The sequence below is a fragment of the Erigeron canadensis genome, chromosome 3 (genome assembly GCF_010389155.1).
Source record: "Erigeron canadensis isolate Cc75 chromosome 3, C_canadensis_v1, whole genome shotgun sequence".
NCBI lineage: Eukaryota > Viridiplantae > Streptophyta > Magnoliopsida > Asterales > Asteraceae > Erigeron > Erigeron canadensis.
This window is the reverse complement of record NC_057763.1, coordinates 6550174-6562926: the sequence shown is the minus strand read 5'-3', so window position 1 is coordinate 6562926 and position 12753 is coordinate 6550174. Positions and strand designations below refer to the sequence as shown.

Here is a 12753-nt window from a genome sequence, read left to right as displayed (position 1 = left end):
AATTATATGATTATACAAAACAGTTTGTCATACCACACAATAATAAAAGTAAAAATAAAATGTTGAAAGGGAAAAAAAATTCTAAGTATAAAATTCTGAACGATCTAAATTTAGATCGTTCTGAGTAAATCTTAAAAAAAATGAAACGATCTAAATTAAGATCGTTTTGAAAGATTTAAAGAAAGAATAATGAAGTATGGAAAACTGAAGATGAAACGATCTAAAAGAGATCATGATAAACCTTTATTTGAGAAAAAAGTTTAAGTATGAAAAAGAAGTAAAACGATCTAAAAGAGATCGTTTTAAGTTTTCAAGTGAGAGAAAAAAATGTTAAGTATGGGAAAGAAGTAAAACGATCTAAAAGAGATCGTTTCAGGTTTTGTTGAAAACTTTTGAAGTGAAGAAAAAATGAAACGATCTAAATTTAGATCGTTTTGGAAAATTTTGAGAAAAACTTCACTTCTATTTGAAAGGTTTTCTAACACTTAAAAGATATAAAGTGAAATCAAATTCATGATTTCTCCTTACCCTTAAAAGTATCAGATTTGAGCGAACCGAATTCATAAGAATTCAGTTACCCATCAATCGAATTCCAAACTTCATTCTCAAACCACACAGCGTTCAGACCCAAGAACGATCCAAATTATATCGTTTTGGTCTCAGTCTCAAGGGTTTTATCAAAGAAATAACATGAACAAAACATAAAAGTAGAATGGTAAACTTATTTTACTTCAAGTCGTTTTAGAAATCAAAACGATCTAAATTTAGATCGTTTTAGAATCAAAACAACTATAAAGTAGAATATTTTTGCCAAACACTTTTCAGTTAGCCAAACATGCATCAATATTCACATTCAATGGATCAAACTGCAACTCGAGCATGGCATAACATTCATCCCTAGCCAAACTAACAATATCAATACACAACTTATCTAAACAGAAACACATCAATCCATTTAAACACACTCTGATCAACTTTATTTTCAAGAACAGGGTGGGAAGGGTTTTTGAATTTTCAAAAACATTAAACAAAGCATTTAAACATGTAGTAATCATTTACACCTATCCTGAACATGCTTCTAATTCACACAGTTAACACAGAAGTACTAACAGAATCGAGAAATTCAAGAAAAATTGTAAAACTAAAATCTACATTCAAACCGAGATAGTACCTGTGGATGTGATTGAAAGATGATGATATTAAAGAAAGAAATGATCACAGAATGATTTGGAACAAGACCCTTAACTTCTTTTGATGATCAGAAACAAAATTTTTATGATGATTTTCGGTGAGATAGTTAGAATTTACTGATAAATGTGAATAGATAAGAAAAAAAAATTATCTTTCCCTCCTTAAAGAGAAAGAAAAGAAAGTGGGTCGGGTATGGTTGATTGGATCGGGTTTGGCTATCTGGGTCAGGTATGGTTTGATTGGTATTGGGCTTGACTTGTTTTGGGCTTTTTCAATAACAGAATTTTGAAAAATACTAAACAAACAAAAATATTTTTTCTTGTGAATTTTCAAATTTTCTATTTTTATATTTTGTTTTTCTAAAATAATAATGAGTTTCTAATCAAATAGTGCAAATATACAAACTCCCCCTTGCTTCATGAATTATCCTTTCTCTCCCCCTCAAACATTGCATGATATAAAACATATTGCACGTAAACATAGCATCAATGTTTGACAGATAATGAATGAAATTAGAGAGATAGAGGATTTGTACAAAACATGCAGAGGCAAGTTAGCGTATTGGAAATGAGCACTTATTTGAGATGGTTTCTTTGATCAGAAATTCATTCTAGGATCATGTGTTGAATATCTTCAAAGTGGAAATACGTAACACAGACCTTTATTTCCTACAAAAAAAATTAAGTTGTTATTGGTACCTATTGTTGTATGGGTCCTGTTGGGTTAGAAAAATTGATCATGGTATTGTTTGAAGATTTGGGATTCTGTTTCTTTGGAGTTTTGACAGTGAACCATCCATACTGATCCCTATAAATAGTTATACCCTTAGATGTGTCTTTTGTGAGGAAAACTTGACTAGTTTTTGACATCTTGGATATTGAACTATTTTTGGAGATAGTTTTAAAAGCAGATGTTCTAGAAACAGATGAAGCATGAACCTTAATGGTGTCCTTTCCTTTGACAGTTGGTGCAATCTGACTTTTGGGTGAGTAAAATGAAGTTGGAGCAATCTTAGATTTAAATTCCTTCTTTGATTCAACTTTAGGCTTTTTGAAAGAAAGTTTTTTAACTCTTTTTTCAATTTTTGATTGACTTTCTGATTGAGAACCAGTTGTGGTAGTCATCTTTTCAACCAATGCTTTTGCTTTAGCCTTAAAATTTTCAGGAATCTCAATTTTATGCTCTAAAATCACTTTACTTTTGTCATTTGGTGTTATCACAGGGGTTTCAAAAGAAAGTACCTTTTTGACAGAAGCAAGACGTTTAGTCTTCAAAGCTTGAATTTTTTCTTCAATCTTGAAAAATGATGATAGCATTGTTGTGGACATATCTTGAATTTGTTTAGAAGAGATGCAATCATCCTGCAATTCTTTTGTAGAATTCTCACTCCCATTGGATGGAGTGGAGTAATCATCAGAATTATGATTAATCATCATATGGGTAGGGGTGGTCTCACTTACCTTTGGGAAATAATCTTGAGTTTTCAGATGTTCAATGACCTTTTGTTGAGACTCAACTTTTTGTTTTAGGTTTTCAATTGATTTGGAAGACTCTTGTTGAGACTCATTTTGTTTCACTGAAATGTTGTCTATTTCTTCTAACTCATAAATTGATCTGTTATGAGTTTTCTTGTAAGAATCATTAAGAGCAACATAATCAATGTTTATTTAAGTTGGTTTTGGTCTTTCAACATCATCTGACTCAAAATCATCCTCAGATGGTTTGATGAATTCTTGTATCATGCCAAGGCGAAGAAATTTTTCATCATACAAAGCACCAAGATCTTCTTTTTGAATTTTCTCTAAATGTGCTGGATTCTCACAACCTAAACTAAACAGAAGTTCTGATTTATCAATCTTTGATTTGTTGTAATAAGCAGTGAAATCTAAGAAAGGATTTTGTTCTATTTTGTAAATTTTCTCTTGATAGAACAAAATGTTTGCTTTCAAATCTTCAACTTGATTTTGAAGAGTTTCAATTTCAACTCCTTTGAGAAAACAAGAACTGTTTAAGTCAGAAATCTGTCTTTCATGTTTTTCACAATTTGGTCTCATATCTTTCATTTTGTTTGTGAGAAACTCAACATCTGCTTGTCTTGCATTTGCTCTTATCCATTCATTGGTTTTCTCAAGCTGTAAGGTCTCAATGGTTTGCTTGAGTGAATGGACAGTTTTTTCAAGGTCTTGACATTTATTGGTTAAATGTGCATTGGGTGAAACAACTTGAGAACTGTTACTTGACAAATGCATTTCTTTCAAAGAGTCATAATTAACTTTGAGAGCATCATGAGCTATTGAGAGTTGAGAAAAAGCTTCATTAAGTTTATCAAACTCTTGTTTAGCTATAGTCAAATTTGTCTTCAAAGTATGATTTTGCATTGTCAAAGTATCAGCAGTTGTTTGAAGAGACAAGTAATCAGTTTGAGTAAAGGCTTGTACCTCTCTTGATGAAATGTCTAAATTGATGTTGATTGTTGTCATTTAAAATGATTGAATTACAAAAAAAATTGATTTAGAAAATTAAGTTAGAAATTTAGATCTTTTTAGATTTTTGAAAAAAATTCTAAGTATGAAAACAGAAAACAGAACGATCTAAATTAGATCGTTTTAGAAAAGAAATTTTCTAAGTAATGAAGAATAAAGATGAAATAAGAAAAAAATGAGATGTTTTAAAAATTTAGATCGTTTTAAGGAATTGTAATGAAAAGTTAGAACGATCTAAATTTAGATCGTTTTAACAATTTGGGAGAAAAATTTTCTAAGTATGAAAACTTTAAAAATTTGGGCAGAGTAGCACAATGATTTGGAAGTTTTTTGAGCAAAACCAATCTCAAGGAGATCAGTTACCCAAGAAAGTATGTGATTCCCAATCACTACAACTTCAGAATCACGATCCACACACCACACAATTCACACAGAATTATATAAGCTAGAACGATCTAAATTAGATCGTTTTAACTTCAAAATGGTCCAATACTAGAACGATCTAAAAGAGATCGTTTTAGTTCCTTCAACAAAGATCGTTTTGTAATACCTGGACATATAAACAGAACAGATAAAACAAATGGTTTTTGATACAAAATTGATCAATTCTCACTTAGTTTTGAGAATTAGGATGTGATCCAAACATCAAAATGCTCAGAAAATGATAACGCACAATCCTAAAAATAATTCCATATCTCAAATCAACTTATTTGTGAAAATCAAAATTTGATCAAATTTTCGAAAATTTTGATTTATGCTCAAAACTTTGAATTTGATTCTGAAACTTAACAGAATGTTTTGAAATATGATTTGGAAAGTATTAGTAAACAAAAACTAGAAATTTGAACAGGAATTGAATGAAAATTGTTGAAGAACAGAAATGGCGGTAAAAAGTTCTTTGAACACGTAGAAGCAGAATTAGAACAGAATTCAATGAATATGTATTGAATCTGTTATGGATCATCAACAGAACGTTGTTTTTCTCTGATACCACATGTAATATTACAGAAATCGTTCGTGTTCGGGTGCGGAAGTAAGGTGATTAACAATGGTGGATGTGTGTGTGTTAGTGTGTGTATTGAGAGAGACAGGGAAGTGTGTGTGGAAAGCTTGGAATTATATTTTGCAAGTATGATCAAAAGGTTACTAAATGTTAAGGCTTGAGGGGTATTTATACTCTAAATAAATACATAAGCTCCCCCTCAACCTTATATTACATATACATAATTACAAAGATAATGAAATACAACTAAGCACTATTTTGAATTTCTAACAGTATACTATTTACATTCCTAGTATTGTTGTTTAACAATGGCTACCTTCATTGTGGCAAAGCAATGGTTAAATTATGTCTTGTGGTTCATGGCTAAACGTTTTATTGAAACCTAAGAAACCTAAGAAACTCACCAACTTTATGTTGACACAATTTAATATGTATTGCAGGTGATTAGATGTTGCTATGCTTGGATTCAACTTGTGTGTGCTTTTGTTTGATGAATAAAGACTCAACCCTCCATGCCCTTCTAGTGCTCCATCTTTTGTTAAGGATGTGGATTTGTAGATCAAATGTCTTTTCTTAATGTTTTCAAATTAAGACTATTCCTATTTCATGCAACATCTTTGAATCTTTGAATAAATCTTGCTTTATAAAATGCATGTTTTCAAATGACCACATTTAGTGTCGTTCATTATACACTTGTGTTGTGATATTATTGAAGTCACGCCCCACCCGTTGACCCGTATTTTGGGGGTGTGACACCAACCAAGCAAAACATATATAAATTGCATATTTGGACAACAAACACCTAAAACATTAGTTGATATGCAACCCTTTCTTTTCGATATCGAGACTTCTCATCACTAGGAGGTGTAACTCTAATTAAAGTTCCATCTAAAGCTCCTAAACAACCCTACAAGATAAAACAGTATGTATATAAGAATAAAGATTATTTCTTATTTTGTGTTTAATTCAGCCCAATTAATTTATATAAACAATACAACATATAAATTACAATACCTGAAAACATCTTCATTTTTCATCTTGACAATCTTCGGTAATAGGGGCGGGTTTCTTTAGTAATATATGATGTAATCTCAAAATTGATAAAAGAACTTGATGAAATTGCCGACTCACGGTTTCCTTACTGCGTAAAAAAAGATATGCAATTGACCTGTTCTTTTTGTGGTGAGCCAATGTATACAAGAACATTGCTACTACCTCTTCAATAGATGTGTTCTTAGTGGATTTCAAACCACCGATGTCTCTTACCATTTCACATAGCACCCTAAAAGTTCTATCCATACGAAGCTCACTAATGCAAACACGATCACTAGTCTGAGTCAAGCTCAACATCAAATTCATCCGCTCTATCCTTTTTTCTTCTTTTGTCTTAATGCCATAAACTTTAGCGCGAAAAAATGAAGAAATAACAAAATTGTAGAAAGCAAATATCAACACCATTATACTAGTCGCTATTTGTTGAATGAACAAAAGTTTCCTTTAATTTACGTTGTTTTTTGTTAATAGGAAGGCGAGCCATTTTGATCTATAAAAGTTTAGCTAAACTACCTCACAAACCTCATCAAAAAACACAAGTTCGACATGTATCGCAATTAAAAGTGAACACTGCCCAAACAAATCATACAACTAGTGATAAAACAAAAACATAACAGGTATAGAAACATAATACAGTGAATAAGATAGTATTTAGCAACAACCCATAAACTATATATATATATATATATATAAAACATAAGTAGTCAAGATAGAAAAAAAAATCATAAAAAAAAATGAAGCAAAAATTGGGGGAATGGATGTCACTTGATCCTATCTTTCGTGGCATATATGATTTATATGTTTCACTTTCAAAACACAAACACACAATAAGAAAATCCTTACAACCCCTTTAAAAATCATATTGCATGAACAATAAAGAATTTATCTTTTGTTCTAACGAACTTCGTTTTGTAAAAAAAAAAAATACAAAAAAAGTAACAAAGATAATGTATAATAACAATAAGAGATACCTTGAGGGTGATGTTTGATTCGATGTATACTATGATGATTTTTTACTTTGAAAAAGGAAGAATAGATTGATAGATAAGAGATAAAATAAAAGGTAGGGAGGAGATAATGATGGATTATAATGAGGGAAAAGACTATTGTGCGGGAAAATTAGCGGGATATCAATTACCATTCCCCTCAATTTAGTCTATAATGGGCTATTACCTATTTTTGATATTGATTACCTCCTTCATTTTTAACCAACCATAATCAATTATAATAAAACTCCCCACCCCCAAATACCATCTACCAGGCACCCCTTAGTAATACTGAAACTTTACAATCAAAAGGAAATATTGCATTCAGTAACAAACACCTTATCTCGGCTTTAAAGAGCAACTATACTCTCTAAATGCGCACTTAAAAACAAACATAGCTATGAATTTAATAATGATTGTAATATTGTATACATCATTAATAAGATTGCTACTCGTTATGATAAGTCAGACATCACCCAAATTTTAAACAAACAATGCATATCTTTAAGACATAGAGAGTTGCCAATTTTAGCAAAATATGAAAAACAAGGCAAGCTTCTAAAAGAATAAACATAAAACAACAAAAGTTTGACACCAAATGCAATGCCATAACAAGTGCTCAATGGCACACCGAATAACTTAATAACATTCGAGTATGACTTTTAAGCCGAGAATTAGATTACAGGTGGAATAAGTTAATATATAGCTAGACGTAACACCACAATATTATCCTCTGGTGGTTGCCTAGGTAATACATATAGCTATGAAAAGGTTGCATCGCCTCATACTTGCTATACTAAAAGAATCGTGATCAGATCACCATAACTTTGGAGATTCAATCTGCTACAACCAATGAAAGTTTCCTTGTGATGTATCTAATACATAGATGTAGTGCAAAATGTTCCAAATGGACCCCCATGCTCAAAATCTATCATACAAAAAAAAAAATGTAAAATATATAAATAAATTAAGGGAAACCTTATTAACGCTTTAACGTTCCTATATTAATGAATATGTGATAATTTCAGTCATTTTAGTAGGGCATTCCAAATTATAGCTTGTCACCGGATTGTTTTCAAATGAAATACTGGAAGAACTCTGCCAATTTGCTATTAAAGATCGTTGTTGGTATTCTTGCTAATCATCCAATAGACCAATACTAAGCTTAGGTGAATCAGAAAGTTCAAAACAGCTTACCTACATCGAGAATCAGTTATAAACTTTGTGTGGTGGCAGATATATTTTTAGCTTTTGTGTCAGCCTTCTCCTGAGGTTCAAAATGTCACACAAAAATCAAAGATCAACCAGAAGATACAACAATCAGTAGAGTCAAACCAAGGCAGATAATCAAGAACTACAAAAGATGGGATATAGAATGCCACATCATAACTGTATACCACAAAGCAGTTGAATACAACAACAATACCCAATTTCACAGTGTGCAGAATATGGTGGAAGTAGTAATATGTAGACAGCCCTACCCAAGGGTAGAACGCAGCCTCCAAATAGAAGAGTTACATGTACGGCTAAAAGGGAGACATTTCAAGGACGGGTTACAAAGATACCCACTAAAAAATTACAAATAAACATCACCAAGAGAGGGTCAAGAACACGCTAGAAGCAACTAAAATGCTTTAGCAATATCTAATCCTTCTCCAATGTTATCTATACCACTCATGCATTGTTTTCACTCATGATCCCTTGTACATATTGACTTAGAAAAAGTGTATTAGTCCTTGGTAAAATTGTAAAGAACAATGCAACGAGACAATATAATATCATCATAAAAAAGTGAGTCAATATTTTCACATATCCTCAAATGATATTATATTTGTCTTCTACATTTCTAGTTCTATTCATATCATCACATATTGCCATTGGAAAAGTTAACGTAATTATACTCTTTGGATATACAAGTCGACGACTTACAACAAATTTACTTTGTAATTAACGGTATATTTTGTATAAATAAAATTAAGGTCATTTAAGAGCAATGTTGGACCAACCCCGAACAACGCCAAGCAAGAAATGCAAAGTAACAACAAATGACAGCATAACTATATAAAGCGTATCTTGTTTGTATCAAGAAACATTGTATCGGAAAACTTAAACTAAAGACAAGAACTTACCAAGCTCTCGTTTTCGTAATAATCATCCAAAGCCCATTGGTATTTCGACTGATTTAGCCCAAACCAATGTGCTAAATAGTCATCCAAACTTGAATGCACTGTAACACAAAAAAAAATTAATAAAGTTTATACATAAAACAACCATAGATGTATGTATCACATTTATATATATGACAAAAAATAATAAACACTTTTGGGTCATAATTACTTCAACCAATAATCATATCAATTATATTATTACAAATAGAATATTCAATCTAAGTATATTTCAGATAAAACTCAAAAGAAAAAACCCAAAAAGCAAATAAAAATTTATAAAAGATAAGATAAGAAGAAAAATAAATTACTGCTTTACTGAAGGTAAAAGTAATAAACTTTCCACCATAATTTTCTAAGTAAATTAGAAAAACGCAAAAGGGTACCATTTTGAAGAGTGGAAATGGCATCCCAAAAGAAACCAAACTTTGAACCGGGGGTTTTGTCATAATGAACCGGAGGCGGCTGAACCGGGGGTGGATCAGGTGAAGATTTAGGGGTAACAAAGACGGTGTAATAGCCGATCTTTCCGATGACCGGTGGAGGCTTTTCAATCGGTGGCATTGTTTCTTTTTTATTTCTTTTTTAGTACTGAAATGAAAGAATGAGTGGGAAAAGAAAGGGATTGAGAATGAGAAATCTTTGGTTGTTGGGTTTTGATTGAATCGAGAATGTTTGATTGGAAAGGAAAAGAAAGGAAAAGGAGTGTTTGTTGGGGTGTGTTTGGTTGGTGTGGTGCAAATGCAAACAAAGATGCTAGCTTGGGGGTGTGGGCTGCTTTTCGATTTCAAGGATACACACGAATGTTTGGCTCATTTATTATTATTATAGTGCTTTTTTGAAGTACTTTATATTGTGTATGATTATTAATAATAATTAATGATAATGATTGAGAAATGATATTTAACTCTTGTTTGAACATAAAATGACGAGGTCATAATAATGGGTTTCATTGTGACGGGCGGAGTGGAAAGGGATAAATTTATCAACTCTTCCAAAATCAATCAATAAAATCTCTCCAACTCAAGTTAACCTTTCAACTCTCCCAATCAACTCTCCTAACCTTTTTTACTGACGGTCGATAAATTTCCAACCCTCCCAAATTATTTTTTTTTCTTTCTTCTTTTTTTTTCTTATTTATTAAACGGGTCGAATTCGACTTCAGCGGTTTGCTCAATAACATATGAATGTATAGCCGGCGGCGGTGGACCGTAAACGTAACCTTGTGAATACAACAGTTGTGGATAGTAAGGTTGAGGTTGGGGAATTTGATGTCGAATTCGGTGTGGGATTCGATTTTGATATTGTTGTGGGATTGAAGCTCTCGGTGGTGGCATATTGTCTTGATTCGGGGGATTGAATGGTGTCCGATTCACTGGAATACGTCCTCGTCCACCACCCACACCATTTTTTGGCTTCCTTGGATCCATGGAAGAGAAGAAAAGGGGGGTTTTGTTTGATGGGGTAAATGAAAAGAAAGATGGAAGAAGATAAAAAGGAGGGGAAAAACTTCCTTTTTTTTTTATTTAGATGGGCTGCAACATTCACAAGACATGGGGCCCACACTCTCTCTCCATTTATCACCAGCGGGTATATTACCCTCCCACCAACTCGCTAGCCCATAAATTCATAGGTGGCGGTGGTGTAGCCGACGGTTTCGAGCCACAAATTGGTCATACCGACCTCCACTCTGTCCCCCCTCATTTTATCTAACCTAACAAGTTTTTTCAAACCTAATGTGACGAAAGTTATTTTGGAGTGAAAAAATTCTAATAGAATAAATAAATAAGTGAGTATGTAATGTCGTGTTTACAAGTCCATGACAATGTCGTCATGAATTGATACCTCTAACTGGTTGTGTCTTTGTTTCTAGATGTTTATCTATTTCTTTGGTTCAATTTTGGTGTAAATTGGTGTAACTTTTATTCTTTTAACTAAGTTTTTAATAAAATATTTTATGTTCACCTTTCAAAAAGAGAAATGAGTGAGCATGATTCACTTGTTTTGTCTTGTAATAACATTCATTTGTTTTGTATGTGAACTGAATACATGTAATATGAAGCAGGGACGGAGCCAGAATTGTTTTTACGCGGGGGCACATATTGAAGTTGTATGTCATACTTAGTTGTACGACTTGTATTTGATGGTGAGACCGAGTTTGTCAAAAGATGTACTTATTAAACTTGTAAATCCATATCCCACCAATATTTTAGAGTGCCTAATAGTCAACCTAGTAAATCTTTACTCCAAAGTTAGTTCTTTAGAAACAAAAATGAAATTGTAGCTAAATGAAGCCACAAACTAGTATGAATTAAATAATATTAATAATATTTCAAAACCATCATGACATTGAAGTCGATAACCACTAATTCACTACTCAAACTAATATCATGATAGTACAGTAGATAAAGATTGTTAAACGTGTATGCTATCATTTTTTCATATACATTTTAAGAGTGAGAAGTTCATTGCATATATTTGAATGTTTGATTAAGATAGTTATGATTTGGATTTTACCAAAACATATTGTATAAACTATGATAAGATAAATCAAATATTTTGATTTAGAGTTCCAAAACCAAATATACATATACTATCAATTTAAGGAGAAAAAGTGTAAACATAATAAAACAATAGTGGTTAATTGTAAATAAATGACAAGAAGACAAATATCAACATCATCTCTTTTACTTTGTCTATCTTCTCCATTTCTCAACTGTAAAAAATTTCGGTCACAACTTTCAGATTTCAAGCATTAAAATTCCAAATAAATTCGTAAAAAAAATCTTCATTTTACCAAAATTAGAGTGGGGCAGTTGCCCACATTGCCCCCATGCTAGATCCGTCCCTGATATGAAGTGAATTGAAGTAATTTTTTTGTTGTTGTTTTTCTTGATAAACCTGGATTTTTTTCAAATTTTTTTCCAATTGGCTCTCTGTAGATTGAAATTCAAGTATTATATATGGAAATTGTTGCATTAACTTAAGTTTAAGGTATTTGGTTAGGCCTCTAACTAGATCATAACCCGCGTAAAACGCGAGAGAACCATATAAAAAAATATATTCTTTTAGAATATCAATCTTTAAACTATAAAAATTCTCATTTTTGAAGATATGTTTGTGACATGAGCTCACGATTAAAAAGGCTTAAGAATAAAAGTCGAACTGTTAAGAATACAAGAAGATGAATATTATTAATTCTGAAAAACATTTGAAAGTGTAATTAATATTGTGTTTTAGTTTAAGCAAATTAATTGAAGTTGGAAATATTATCTTTTTTAAAAATTTAGTCAAAGATGATGTAAGCAATATGATCTAAGGGTGGAGAATAAAGATGAAAATTTAATGAAAGGTAAAGATTACTTTATGTTGCTATTTAAAGTTTCTCTATTTAAAGTTTCTCTTTTAATATATGTTAAAAGATATATTAACCCTATCCAAATTCAAGCACAGATGATAATGCTTGTCTTCAAAGCTTTGATGGTTTCCTTTTTAAAAGAACATGTTTACTTATTTTTCTGCATTCCACCCACTTCTTGCAATATACTTGAAAAGTAAAACTTTTCCTTTTTTTGGTTTTAACTTTTAACGTGTGCTGTTGTTGATTTTTCTTTCATATTTTCTTGAAGCATGATGCAAGTGTGAGAATATAAAAATATAGCATGAACCAAAGAGGTTGTCTTGTCATGCTTTGGTCTTGAAATGCCTTCAATTCTTCTTTAACATATATCTATACTATATTATATACTATGAGATATAGTGTCCGCACGTTACGGCGGTGAGATGGTACAGGTGATAGGTCAAGTCATACAGTATGATAGTCAGATGCCTTAACCGTACGGATGCCCTCGGATTTAAAAATTCGTCGAAAG

The 12753-nt window shown here is 31.7% G+C and overlaps 1 protein-coding gene across 2 annotated transcripts; it reads right to left on the bottom strand.

Annotated features, from left to right (window-relative positions):
* Positions 1 to 7303: 7303 nt before the first annotated feature.
* On the bottom strand, positions 7304 to 9673 carry LOC122593243. 2 transcript variants are annotated; one of them, XM_043765629.1, is made up of 4 exons: positions 9268 to 9673; positions 8846 to 8943; positions 7918 to 7983; positions 7304 to 7644 (listed from the first exon to the last, which is right to left on the bottom strand). In XM_043765629.1, exons 1-3 carry the CDS (start codon positions 9443 to 9445, stop codon positions 7930 to 7932), a joined length of 330 nt encoding a protein of 109 aa, XP_043621564.1. In that variant the 5' UTR covers positions 9446 to 9673; the 3' UTR covers positions 7304 to 7644; positions 7918 to 7929. The 2 variants fall into 2 exon arrangements, with proteins under 2 accessions (XP_043621564.1, XP_043621563.1); XM_043765628.1 differs by having other exon boundaries at positions 7914 to 7983; positions 9268 to 9670.
* Between the last annotated feature and the right edge of the window lie 3080 nt (positions 9674 to 12753).

Bases quoted from the DNA above. Each gene is read 5' to 3' on its own strand.
- LOC122593243 (XM_043765629.1), bottom strand. From the start codon at position 9,445: ATGCCACCGATTGAAAAGCCTCCACCGGTCATCGGAAAGATCGGCTAT. The intron at 8,944-9,267 runs GTACCCTTTTGC...TTTGTGTTACAG, and splicing joins CATTTCCACTCTTCAAAATG to TGCATTCAAGTTTGGATGAC. The intron at 7,984-8,845 runs GTAAGTTCTTGT...TTTGAACCTCAG, and splicing joins ATTACGAAAACGAGAGCTTG to GAGAAGGCTGACACAAAAGC.